Source organism: Heterodontus francisci, chromosome 26, assembly GCF_036365525.1.
Source record: "Heterodontus francisci isolate sHetFra1 chromosome 26, sHetFra1.hap1, whole genome shotgun sequence".
Lineage (NCBI taxonomy): Eukaryota > Metazoa > Chordata > Chondrichthyes > Heterodontiformes > Heterodontidae > Heterodontus > Heterodontus francisci.
This window is the reverse complement of record NC_090396.1, coordinates 70,731,623-70,746,076: the sequence shown is the minus strand read 5'-3', so window position 1 is coordinate 70,746,076 and position 14,454 is coordinate 70,731,623. Positions and strand designations below refer to the sequence as shown.

Here is a 14,454-nt window from a genome sequence, read left to right as displayed (position 1 = left end):
GGCATTAATGAAGTGGAATGGCACTTGCTGGTACATCCCGTGTGTGCCCGAAGTCCTTCCTGTCTACTCTATCTAGACCCCTCATAATTTTGTACATCTCAATTAAGATACCCCTCAGCCTCCTCTGTTCTAAGGAAAACAACCCTAGCTGATCCAATCTTTCCTCATAGCTGCAACTTTCAAGCCCTGGCAACAGGGATATGAATATATTGGATTAGAATAGTTGGGTGCTGGATGGCCGGCACAGACACGATGGGCTGAAGGGCTGTTTCTGTACTGTATAACTCTATGACTCTATAACATTCTTGAAAATCTCCTCTGTACTCTCTCCAGATCAATTATGTCCTTCCTGTAATGTGGTGACCAGGACTGTATGCAATACTCCAGCCTAACCAGCATTTTATACAGTTCCAGCATTACATCCCTGCTTTTGTATTCTATACCTCGGCCAATAAAGGAAAACATTCCATTAGTCTTCTTCACCACTTTATCTACCTGCCCTGCCACCTTCAGGGACCTGTGGATATGCACTCCAAGGTCTCTCACTTCTCAATATCCTCCCATTTATTGTGTATTCCCTTGCTTAGTTTTCCCTCCCCAAATGCATTACCTCAAATTTCTCCTGATTGAATTCCATTGGCACTTTTCCGCCCACTCAACCAAACCATTGATATCATTCTTGAGTCTACAGCTTTCCTCTTCCCTATCAACTACACAGCCAATTTTTGTGACATCAGCATATTTCCCAATCATGCCTCCCACATTTAAGTCCAAATCATTAATATATACCACAAACAGCAAAGGACCCCAACAATGAGCCCTGCAGAATGCCAGTGGAAACTGCCTTCCATTCACAAAAAGATCGTCGACCATTACTCTTAGTTTCCTGTCACTGAGCCAATTTTGCATCCAACCTGCCACATTCCCCTGTATCCCATGGGCTTTTATTTTTCTGACCAGTCTGCCATATGGGACCTTGTCAAATACCTTAATAAAATCCATGTAGACCAGATCCACTGCACTACCTTTATCAATCCTCCTTGTTACTTCCTCAAAAAACTCAATTATGCTAGTAAGACACGACCTTCCCTTAACAAATCCATGCTGACTATCCCTGATTAATCCATGCCTTTCTAAGTGGCAGTTTATCCTATCTCTCAGAATTGATTCTAATAATTTGCTCACCACCGAGGTCAGACTGACCAACCTATAATTATTTGGCCTATCCCTTGCACCCTTTTTAAATGATGGTACAAGGTTCGCAGACCTCCAATCCTCTGGTACCTCACCTGTACCTAGTGAGGATTTGAAGATGATACTCGGAGCATCTGCTATTTCCTCCCTCGCTTCCTTTCACAATCTGGGATACAATCGATCCGACCCTGGTGATTTATCCACTTTCAAGGATATCAGACCCTCTTGTACTTTCTCTCTCATTATACTTATCGTATCTAATATTTCACACTCCTCCTCTTTTACTACAATGTCTGCATCATCCCTCTCCTTTGTGAAGACAGAGACAAAAAACTCATTAAGAACCCTGCCCACATCATCTGCATCCACACATAAGTTCCCTTGTACATCTCTGATAGGCCCTACCCTCTCCTTTATCCTCTTGCTCTTAATGTACTGATAAAACATCTTCGGGTTTTCCTTGATTTTACCTGCCAATAATTTTTCATGTCCTCTCTTTGCTTTCCTAATTTCCTTTTTTACTTCACCCCTGCACTTTCTATACTCCTCTAGGCTTTCTACAGTATTAAGTTTTTTTGTAACTGTGATAAGCTTTCTTTTTCTGCTTTATCTTGCCCTCTTTGCTTCTGGATAACCAGGGAGCTCTAGATTTGACACTACTGCCCTTTTTCTTTGTGGGGACATGTGTACACTGTGCCCATAGAATCTCGCTTTTGAATGCCTCCCACTGATTTTCCTTCAAGTAACTGTATCCAGTCCACCTTCGCCAGATCACCTCTCAGCTTCGTAAAATTTGCCTTCCCCTAATTTAGAACTTTTACTCCTGTTCTATCTTTGTCCTTTTCCATGTTTATGCCGAAACTAACTGTATTGTGGTCACTATCTCCAAAACGGTCACACACTCCACTTGCCCAGCTTCATTTCCGAAGACTAAATCTAGAATTGTGCCCCCTTTCGTTAGGCTTATTATGTGCTGGCTAAAGAAGGTCTCATGAACACAGTTCAAGAATTTTGTGCCCTCTGTGCCCTTCACACTGTTTGTATCCCAGTTGATATTAGGGGAGTTGAAATCCCCAACTATCATTGCCCTATTGGTTTTGCACTCAGAAATTTGCCTACATATTTGTTCTATCTCCCTCTCACTATTTGGGGGACTGTAGTGTACTCCTAGTAGTGTGCCTGCCCCTTTTTTATTTCTGTGCTCAAACCATATGGCCTCATTTGATGATTAATTTAGCATATCATCCCTCCTCAAAGCTGTTATTAATTCCTTAAGCAATAATGCTACACTCCCTCCTTTTTTATCTCCCTCTCTATCCTGCCTGAAAACTCTATATCCAGGGATGTTGAACTGCCATTTTTGTCCCTCTTTAAGCCAAGTTTCCGTTATAGCAATGATATCATGTTGCCACGTGTCTATCTGTGCCCTCAGCTCATCGGCTTTATTTACTATACTCCTTGCATTTAAATAAATATCTTTTAACGCTGCCAAATTCCTGTGCTGCACACTTTTAAACCTTTGCTTCTTCTGTCTTTCAGAGACACTCGCTAATTTTCTGCCTCCCGTTCCCTGAATAGTGGAGCAGGCTCAAGGGGCCGAATGGCCTTCTACTGTTCCTATTATGTTCTTTAAAAATGCTTAAAGTGCTTTAAAGATGCAATTTGAAAAAGTAATGTTTTGCTTGTATTAGTCTATTATTCTGTGATCATATGCAGCTATGATATTTGGACTTGCTACAATCGGCCTGGCTGTGGTCGCCTCCTTCTTACAAGGAAATATAATTCAGGTAAATGCATTTGATAGATATTTCAAATAACGTTTGTAGAGTTATGAACGTGAATTTTAGTGATGACAGTATGTTTTGTTTTACTTAGTTATGAATAAAGCAAGTGTGGCTCTGAATGTAAAAGTAGACTGTCTTTTGTCATTCTCCTCAGGCTTCACTAAGTGTTGCAGGAATAATTCAAGGACCAATACTGGGTGTATTCACTTTAGCAGCATTATTTCCAAACAGCAATGGCAAGGTATGATCTTATATTGAGAAAGCCATGTTTTAAATGCCTAGTGTTCAGTACTGAAAACACATATTGGAAAGCATGGCACTAGGATTAAATAGACTGTGTTACTGTTGCCAATTATTGTCAGCATCCTTTTTAGCTCTTCACCAATACCAGAAAAACCTGGCCTAGGCCAGGTAGATTAGTAAATGTATATGATTCAGAAATATTGGGCTGAATTTTGTGGGTCCCTGGGAGATGGGTTGGGAGGTGAGGTGGGGCACCATAAAATAGCAATAGAAGGCAGGGGAGTGGAGTGCCTTCCCATTGACCTGCGATTAAGTCGGGTGGGATAGGCCGAAGATGGCCTTCCTGCCCAGAGGCCAATTGAGGCCATTAAGTGGCTAATCATTCGCTACTTAAGGGCCTCATCCGGCCGTTGCTGGGCGATCGCCCAGTAAAACAAGGCAGCCACCCTGTGGGTTTTGGGGGAGGGAGCGGCCTCCTCTGTGGGAATTCTATGGCCCATGAAGGGCCCCCACGGCAAAGGCTGCCCTCCGCCAAGACATTCCCCCCCCACCCCCCATCCGCCCTCAACGAACACCCTCAAACCCCCAACCCCCCCTCGCCGGGTCCTACCGGCCTGGCTCTGGCAATCCTGCTATGTTTATCTGGGGTCCAGGGCTCCAGCGCTGATCCTGGTTCTTGGCCTCCTGTAGTACTGGCAGTGGCCACCGCTCCTGATGGTACTGCCAATACTACCGAACTGCTGAACCTCTAATTGGCTGGCAGCTCTGGGAGGCGGGATCCTGTCCTTAAAGGGATGGGGACCACGGTGCCAGACAGTTAATTTCCCGCGCCGTTAAATTGAGCAGGGGGGTATCCAAAGGGCCGGGGCGGGGTTTCCCTTGCCTTTTTGGCCTGGCATTAGGACTCCACCGGCTGCACAAATTTCAGCCCGTCAACTAATTTTACAGTAATCAGGGGCATTCCAAAATTGTTCTATTATTGTAATGTTAACACAGAGCAACCAAAGCATGTACAGTCCAAAAATTATGCTTAACGTTGAGTAAGATGATTTTATGGTTTTACACCATATGAATTTGCTTTGAAAACAGCAGTTGTTTCCTTGGAAAAAGAGTTCCTAGGAGAACTGACTGACCTTGATGTTTCGGGCAGCGCACTCTGCATAAGGAAACAACTGCTGTTCTCAGAGCAAATTCACATGGTGTAAAACCGTAAAATCATCTTACTCAACATTGCTGCTCTCACCATGAAAACCTTCAAACAACTTTTAATTTTGATTACGTCTAATGATCAAGAGAGGGCAAATCTGCAGACAGGGACTGTATTTTTTTTTAGAATTAGAACATTACAGCGCAGTACAGGCCCTTCGGCCCTCGATGTTGCGCCGACCTGTGAAACCATCTGACCTACACTATTCCATTTTCATCCATGTGTCTATCCAATGTCCACTTAAATGCCCTTAAAGTTGGCGAATCTACTACTGCTGCAGGCAGGGCGTTCCACGCCCTTACTACTCTCTGAGTAAAGAAACTACCTCTGACATCTGTCCTATATCTATCACCCCTCAACTTGAAGCTATGTCCCCTCGTGTTTGCCATCACCATCCGAGGAAAAAGACTCTCACTATCCACCCTATCTAACCCTCTGATTATCTTATATGTCTCTATTAAGTCACCTCTCCTCCTCCTTCTCTCCAACGAAAACAACCTCAAGTCCCTCAGCCTTTCCTCGTAAGACCTTCCCTCCATACCAGGCAACATCCTAGTAAATCTCCTCTGCACCCTTTCCATAGCTTCCACATCCTTCCTATAATGCGGTGACCAGAACTGCACGCAATACTCCAGGTGCGGTCTCACCAGAGTTTTGTACAGCTGCAGCATGACCTCGTGGCTCCGAAACTCGACCCCCCTACTAATAAAAGCTAACACACCATATGCCTTCTTAACAGCCCTATTAACCTGGTTAGCAACCTTCAGGGATTTATGCACCTGGACACCAAGATCTCTCTGCTCATCTACACTACCAAGAATCTTCCCATTAGCCCAGTACTCTGCATTCCTGTTACTCCTTCCAAAGTGAATCACCTCACACTTTTCCGCATTAAACTCCATTTGCCATCCCTCAGCCCAGCTCTGCAGCCTATCTATGTCTCTCTGTACCCTACAACATCCTTCGGCACTATCCACAACTCCACCGACCTTAGTGTCATCTGCAAATTTACTAACCCACCCTTCTACACCCACTTCCAGGTCATTTATAAAAATGACAAACAGCAGTGGCCCCAAAACAGATCCTTGCGGTACACCACTAGTAACTAGACTCCAGGATGAACATTTGCCATCAACCACCACCCTCTGTCTTCTTTCAGCTAGCCAATTTCTGATCCAAAGCTCTAAATCACCTTCAACCCCATACTTCCGTATTTTCTGCAATAGCCTACCGTGGGGAACCTTATCAAACGCCTTACTGAAATCCATATACACCACATCCACTGCTTTACCCTCATCCACCTGTTTGGTCACCTTCTCGAAAAACTCAATAAGGTTTGTGAGGCACGACCTACCCGTCACAAAACCGTGCTGACTATCTCTAATGTACTTATTCTTTTCAAGATGATTATAAATCCTGTCTCTTATAACCTTTTCCAACATTTTACCCACAACCGAAGTAAGGCTCACAGGTCTATAATTACCAGGGCTGTCTCTACTCCCCTTCTTGAACAAGGGGACAACATTTGCAATCCTCCAGTCTTCCGGCACTATTCCTGTCGACAATAACGACATAAAGATCGAGGACAAAGGCTCTGCAATCTCCTCCCTAGCTTCCCAGAGAATCCTAGGATAAATCCCATCTGGCCCAGGGGACTTATCTATTTTCACACTTTCCAAAAGTGCTAACACCTCCTCCTTGTGAACCTCAATCCCATCTAGCCTCGTAGCCTGAATCTCAGTATTCTCAACAACATTTTCTTTCTCTACTGTAAATACTGACGCAAAATATTCATTTAACACTTCCCCTATCTCCTCTGATTCCACACACAACTTCCCACTACTATCCTTGATTGGCCCTAATCTAACTCTAGTCATTCTTTTATTCCTGATATACCTATAGAAAGCCTTAGGGTTTTTCCTGATCCGATCCACCAATGACTTCTCGTGTCCTCTCCTTGCTCTTCTTAGCTCTCCCTTTAGATCCTTCCTGGCTAGCTTGTAGCTCTCAAGCCCCCTAACTGAGCCTTCACGTCTCATCCTAACATAAGCCTTCTTCTTCCTCTTGACAAGCGCTTCAACTTCTTTAGTAAACCACGGCTCCCTCGCACGCCAACTTCCTCCCTGCCTCACAGGTACATATTTATCAAGGACACGCAGTAGCTGCTCCTTGAATAAGCTCCACATTTCGATTGTTCCCATCCCCTGCAGTTTTCTTCCCCATCCTACGCATCCTAAATCTTGCCTAATCGCATATAATTTCCTTTCCCCCAGTTATAATTCTTGCCCTGCGGTATATACCTGTCCCTGCCCATCGCTAAGGTAAACCTAACCGAATTGTGATCACTATCACCTAAGTGCTCACCTACATCTAAATCTAACACCTGGCCGGGTTCATTTCCCAGTACCAAATCCAATGTGGCATTGCCCCTGGTTGGCCTGTCTACATACTGTGTCAGAAAACCCTCCTGCACACACTGGACAAAAACTGACCCATCTAAAGTACTCGAACTATAGTATTTCCAGTCGATATTTGGAAAGTTAAAGTCCCCCATAACAACTACCCTGTTACTCTCACCCCTGTCGAGAATCATCTTCGCTATCCTTTCCTCTACATCTCTGGAACTATTCGGAGGTCTGTAAAAGACTCCCAACAGGGTAACCTCACCTCTCCTGTTTCTAACCTCAGCCCATACTACCTCAGTAGACGAGTCCTCAAACGTCCTTTCTGTCGCTGTAATACTCTCCTTGATTAACAATGCCACACCTTTTTTTTTGGATTCTGATTGGGCACCCTGCGCCCCACGGAGAGCCACCACCCCCCCCCCCCCCCCCTCCGCCGGCAGCAGTACTGGCTGTCCCAACTAAAACGATACCCACCCCCATCCTACACTGTGACCACTCCCACCCCTTGCCAAGGCCTAGTTGATTGTCTCAGGTGAGGCCCGACACCACTTACCTTTTCGGGGGCCAACGTCCATATTTCTTTTCTTGCTGGATGCAGTCCCACTCCCAGTGGTGATGCTCGGACTCAAGAACTTTCAGCTCTCTGATTGGCTGGCAACTCTTGGAGACAAGACTTTCTGCCTCAGAGGGGTGGAAACTCTAACTGCAGCCAAATTAAGGGCCTGAGCCACGTTTGCAGGCCCGGCAGAGGCGGGCTTGCCCCCGGCTTTCCAGCCAGTGGGTGGGGCCACCATCTCATTGTTAAATTCCCTCTCGAGTCTGTGATCATAGATATTAGTGCACTGTGTCACACTTCCGCTAGAACAGATTCAGTGAATTTCAGCCTCAGACAGTTAAAAGACAACTTTAATCATACTTACAGAAGAAGGTAACCGAGGTCCATTTTGCTACATGGATAATGTTGGCACTAGAAGGAAAGCCGCTTCCTTCCTTAGTGTAGGGCCTGCTCCAGACCACTACTTTGAAGTAACAGTGTGTCGTGGATGCCCAAGATCTAAGTGCATGGTTTATTTTCAGAAAGCTTTCTAATCTGCTAATGTGGTTTGCTGAATTTGACCATTCTGCAAATCGAGTGACCTGTGTTTCCTTTTGATGGAAAAGAGCTATTTGCCAAGCAGTATAATTAGAGATCATAACTTCTAAAGAAATGCCAACAATAATTTCAAATCATGCCTGATTATATATTAAATAATTTTATTTTCATGAACTGTCAAAATATTTCTCACAGCAAATGAGCAAACAACCCAGCATAGATTGCTAAATTACAGAAATTCCAGAACTGGAGTTGGCATAAATCCCACTTACACCTGCAGCAGTCTTCAACGATATGACACTACCAAGACCTGCAGGGATACCTCCCACTTAGGTTTATCTTCTGCCTCAACTCCACTTTTCCACCTGCTCCCCATATTCCTTGAGTCCCTGAAAGACCAAAAATCTGTCCGTCTCAGTCTTGAATATACTCAATGATGGAGCATTCACAACCCTTTGAGGTAGCAAATTTCAAAGATTCACAACCCTCTGAGTGAAGAGATTTCTCATCATCTCAGTGCTAAATGATTTACCCATTATCCTGAGACTCTGTTCCCATGTTCTAGAGACCTCAGCCGGGGAAAAAAACCTCTTAGTGTCTACCCTGTCAAGCCTCTTCAGAATTTTATAAGTTTCAATGAGATCACCGTTCATTCTTCTAAAGTCCAGAGAGTATAGGCCCAATTTACTCAGCCTGTCATCATTGGACAACCCTCTCATTCCAGGACCAATATAGTGAACCATCACTGTACTACCTCCAGGGTAAGTATGTTCTTCCTTAATTATGGAGTCAAAAACTGCACACTGTACTGCAGATGTGGTCTTACCAAAGCCCTGTACAACTGTACCAACTCTTCCTTATTCTTGTACTCCAATCCCTTTGCAATAAAGGCCAACCTGCCATTTTGCCTTCCTAATTGCTTGCTGTACCTGCATGCTAACTTTCTGTGATCCTTTATGAGTATGCCCAAGCCTCTTTGAACATCAACATTTAAGTTTTACGCCTTTTAAAAAATATTCTGCTTTTCTGTTCATACTACCACAGTGAATAACCTCACAGTTCTCCACAATATACTCCATCTGCCACCTTGTTTCCCACTTATTTAGCCTGTCTATATCTCTTTGCAGCCTCTGTGTCCTCCTCACAGCTTACATTCCAACCTAGTCTTCTGTTGTCAGCAAACTTGTATACGTTACTCTCGGTCTCTTCATCTGAGTAATTAATATAGATTGTAAATAACTGAGGTTGCAGCACTGATCCTTGTAGCACTCTGTTCGTTACAGTCTGCCAAGTTGAAAATGCCCCATTTATCCCGACTTCTTCTTGTCTGTTAGCCAATCTCTAACCATGCTAATATATTACCCTCAACTCCATGAGCCCTTATCTTGTGTATTAATCTTTTGTGTGGCACCTTATTGAATGCCTTTTGGAATTTTAAGTATACCACAACTACTGACTGCCTTTTATTTACCCTGCTATTTACATCCTCAAAAAACTCTGTTACAACCAAGGCGGGAGGAGTGCACTGTTTATTCTAGTTCCACTTCTTCACAGGTCATAACATATATTTAAATTTTTTCCCACTTACCAATACAGTCAATCATAGACTCTATTTTTATCCCAGCATAAAACACACCAACCAGGTTTCTTTAATATTTAACAAAATTATCAGTTTATTATCAAACAAATCTTAACCAGTAATGAAGCAAAGCATAAACACACAAATCGAAATATAAAAGTTCCCTTTTTACCTTAGCCCGTCATGCATACATACGTGTTAACTGAAGAAATAAAGAGATTTACTCTTTAGAGCTCTAGTACAAAAAAAAAACAAAAATAGAATACGTTGGACCAAAATACTTGTTAATTGTTGAAGAAAAAAAAGAGAAGAAATGAAAAGATGTCAGAAGTCCTTTTTGGTTTGGCGTCCCAAATATGTATAGAAGGCTGTCACTGGGATCTTCCTAGAACAGTTCTAGTCAGGTGACGCTGAAGATCAGCTTGGGCAGGCTTTCCAGGGAAGATGCAATAACAGGGGTTTCAGGCAGTTTCTTACACTTTTCCATCTCTTAAAAAGCTGAGAAGCACGTTTTTAAATTTGTTTTATGGGATGTGGGTGTCGCTGGCCAGGCCGCATTTATTGCCCATCTCTCATGGGCAATTAGGTATCGGCAATAAATAATGGCCTGGCTAGTGACACCCACATCCCATGAAATGAATAATAAAAAAAACATGCTTCTCAAGAGATGGAAAACTGGCAGGCTTTTTCAAAGAGCCGGAACAGACTGAGGTGGGTGTTGCTCTCTTGGCAAGTTTTCTCCAACTGTCTTTTCAATCCATTGTCCATATCCCAACTCACTGTCCAAAGTGAAACCAAAACCAGTGTTACAAGGAATCGAACCTCCTGACCCCTATAAAGTGTAACCTGTCACTTCTTTGTAAACATCTTTCCCCAAGTCAAAAACAACCCCTGCTGGGTAATTATTTGAAAACATATGCCTTCCAGTAACTGTTTTCGATCCAGACCTCTCAGTGACCCTTGTAAAAAAAAATCCATGGACTTCTTTTCAGTTTTAAACCACAAATCCTCAAAATTTAACAAAAAAAATGGAAGCACTCTTAACAACTCGAATAAATTTGTCAAACATGATTTCCCTTTCGTAAAATGATGTGGACTCTGTCTGATCGTACTATGATTTTCTAAGTGCGTTGTTAAGACTTCCTTAATATTAGATTCCATCACTTTCCTGACGACAGATGACAGACTAACTGGCCTATAGTTCTCTGTTTTCTCTCTCCCTCCTTTCTTGAATAGCAGTGGTACATTTACTAACTTCCAATCCATTGGGACTGTTCTAGAATCCAGGGAATTTTGGAAATTCACAACAACGCATCCACGATCTCTGCAGCTACCTCTTTTAGAACCCTAGGACATAGGCCTTCAGGTCCTAACGCTGTGGGCGGCACAGTGGCGCAGTGGTTAGCACCGCAGCTTCACAGCTCCAGCGACCCGGGTTCAGTTCTGGGTACTGCCTGTGTGGAGTTTGCAAGTTCTCCCTGTGACCGTGTGGGTTTCCGCCGAGTGCTCCGGTTTCCTCCCACAGCCGAAGACTTGCAGGTTGATTGGTAAATTGGCCTAGTGCAGGTAGGTGGTAGGAGAATGGTGGGGATGTGGTAGGGAATATGGAATTAATGTAGGATTAGTATAAATGGGTGGTTGTTGGTCGCCACAGACTTGGTGGGCCGAAGGGCCTGTTTCAGTGCTGTATCTCTAAATAAAAAAGATTTGTTGGCTTTTATCCACTTAGGTTTCTCTAATACTTTTTCCTCTGCTGATATTGATTACTTTAAGTTCTTCACTCTTTTTGGCCCCTTGATTACCCTCTATCTCTGGTATGTAATTTGTGTCTTCTACTGTGAAGACAAACACAAAATATTTGTTCAATGTCTCTGCCAGCCCCTCAACCCCCATGATAATTTGTCTTGTCTCTGCCTCTAAGGGACCAACTTTTACTTTAGCTATTCTCCTTTTTATATATTGTAAAAGCTCTTACAAACTGTTTTTATATTCCTGGCTAGGTTACTCTCATTCTATTTTTTCCCTTGTCCATTACTTTCTATACTCGAAGTGGCTCCAGTGGGAGCTGAAGACTTGATTAAAAAAAGTTATTTGGCCCATTTTGGCTTTTAGAAGAGTGGGACAACTTGGGTCAGGAAACTGCTGCTGGTATTGACCCCTTACAGGTGCTTTCTGCCAGCCCCACCAATGCAAATAATCCTTAGGATGAGGTCTCCAACATTGAGCAAGGATGGTGGCGGTTCCATTCTACCATATTTAGGTCAGCCATGTAGGACTCGAGGAAATTCTAAAGCATAGGGCCCGATTTTAACTCTGTGCAGGTGGGTGGGTTTTGAATGGATTAAAATTGGCTTGTTTCACTTGTGTTAGTGATACAATGTATCCTGCAAGTATTAGTCATTTTATTATTTATTTCATCTGTCCTAGGGTGCATTTGTAGGTTTGTTTGTCGGATTGGCCCTTTCCATGTGGATAGGAATTGCTGCTCAAATCTACCCACCCGCTGATAAATTTACAAGGTTACTCGCAACATCAACATCAGGCTGTGTGCAGTCAAATTCCACCACATCAATCCCTGTGAATGTAACATCCCTGCGAACCATCATAACATCTGCAAGGCAAGAAGAAAGGTAAGTTATTAAATTAATCTTGAACTGAGTTAGGAACATAGGAACAGGAGTAGGCCATTCAGCCCATCGAGGCTGCTCCGAATATTCAATACGATCATGGCTGATCTTCCACTTCAATGCCTTTTTCTCACATTATCCTTATATCCCCTCATGTCATTTGTATTTAGAAATCTGTCAATCTCTACTTTGAACATACTCAATGACTAAGCTTCCACAGCCCTCTGGGGTAGAGAATTCCAAAGATTCACAACCCTCTGAGTAAAGAAATTTCTCCTCATCTCTGTCCTAAGTGGCTTCCGCCTTATTTTGAAATTGTGTCCCTGGTTCTAGACTCCCCAACCAGGGGAAACATCTTAGCTGCATCTACCCTGTCTATCCCTTTAACTATTTTGTAGGTTTCAATGAGATCACTTCTCATTCTTTGAAACTCTAGAGAATACAGGCGCGGTTTCCCCAATCTCTCTTCATAGGACAGTCCCGCTATCCCGGGAGCAAGTCTGGTGAACCTTCGTTGCACTCCCTCTATGGCAATTATATCCTTCCTAAGGTAAGGGGACCAAAACTGCAGACAGTACTCCAGGTGTGGTTTAACCAAGGTTTTATACAATTGAAGCAAGACTTCGCTACTCCTGCATGTTAGCTATCAGTGACTTATTGACAAGAACACCCAGATCCCTTTGTACATCTACACTTTCTAATCTCTTACCATTTAGGAAATACTCTGCACATCTATTCCTCCCACCAAAGTGGAAAACCTCACATTTTTCCACATTATATTTCATCTGCCACATTCTTGCCTACTCACTGTCTGTCTAAATCCCCTTGAAGCCGCTTTGCATCTTCCTCACAATACACATTCCCACCTAGTTTTGTGTCATCCACGGACTTGGAAATACTACATTTGGTCCCCACATCCAAATCATTGATATATATTGTGAACAGCTGGGGCTCAAGTACAGATCCCTGCAGTACTCCACAAGTCACAGCCTGCCAACGCGAGAATGACCCATTTGTTCCTATTCTCTGTTTTCTGCCTGTTAATCGATCCTTAATCCATGCCAGTATATTACCTCCTATCCCATGTGCTCTAAGTTTGCTAACCAACCTCCTGTGGGGGACTTTATCAAAGGCCTTTTGAAAATCCAAGTATACCACGCCCACCGACTCCAAGTTATTGCAATTTTTGCCTTTAATTTTGCAGTTGCCATGATAGCCATTTAATTCAGGATAGTTTATCTTGCTGACATTGCAGAGATGTTATCAGTGCTTGACAACTGGACAGCTAATGAGATATTTAACTGTGATAAAATTTTGAAATCCATTTCTTACGTTCTTACATTTTTATATACAGTGCATATTCAGCAGAACAGTACCGGGGTGTAAATAATTAAATTATGAATACAGTTTGCATAAAGTTGGTTTGCATTTCCTCGAGTTTAGAGTTTGAGGGGTGATCTAATCAAGGTCTTTAAAATGATAAAGTGTTTTGATAGGATAGATAAAGGGAAATATTTCATTTGATGGAAGAACCAAGAACAAGGGACATAATATTAAAATTAGAACTGAGCCATTTCGGAGAGAGATCAAGAAGCACTTTTTCACACAAACAGTAGTGGAAATCTGGAATTGTCTCACCCAAAGGGCTGTGGATGCTGGGTCAATTGAAATTTTTAAGACGAAAATCGATAGTTTTATCTTAGGTAAATGTATCAAGGGATATGGAGCAAAGACAGGTAAATGGAATTGAGGTAAAGTTCTTCCATGATCTAATTGAATGGTGGAACAGGCTCAAGGGGCTGAATGGCCTCCTCCTATTCCTATGTTCATTTGGGTAGAAGATGAGATTCAGATGCCTAGATTGGTCCTTGGGGCACCTCAATATGCCCCAGCAAGAGTCTCCCAGATCGTAGTGGTATGCTGCGCTTTGGACATCTTGGCGCTGCAGAGGGGGGAGGCCCTGGCCAATGAGGATTTGATGGAGCTCGAGGCATCCTCAGTTGAGGAGGATGATGTGGAAGTTGATGACCAGCTGCAGCATCGGAAAGACATGAGGGGCCACTTGGAAGACGCTATGGCATAGGTGTGAGGGAGGCTCAGGAGGTGCTTATACATCCATGATTCAGATGACCCTTCCCACATCATCCTTCCTGCTAAATAAAGGACCACCTTCAACTTCCACTGTTGCCATTTAATTTGGTTGCAAGCCCAGGAGAGAGGATCTGGATCGGCGCAGGCTTGGAGGGCCGAAGGGCCTGTTCCTGTGCTGTAATTATCTTTGTTCTTTGTTCTTTGTTCTTTGTTCCCTCGCCCAGTGCCATC

The 14,454-nt window shown here is 43.3% G+C and overlaps 1 protein-coding gene across 1 annotated transcript in view; it reads left to right on the top strand.

Moving 5' to 3' along the window:
• The window catches only part of LOC137384515 (sodium-coupled monocarboxylate transporter 1-like), a 143,058-nt gene that overhangs the window by 91,862 nt on the left and 36,742 nt on the right, over window positions 1-14,454 (top strand). The window contains exons 12-14 of the mRNA XM_068058653.1: window positions 2,911-2,981; window positions 3,133-3,219; window positions 11,933-12,135. Coding sequence (XP_067914754.1) covers window positions 2,911-2,981; window positions 3,133-3,219; window positions 11,933-12,135 — 361 coding nt within the window. The remainder of the gene's footprint in view (window positions 1-2,910; window positions 2,982-3,132; window positions 3,220-11,932; window positions 12,136-14,454) is intronic.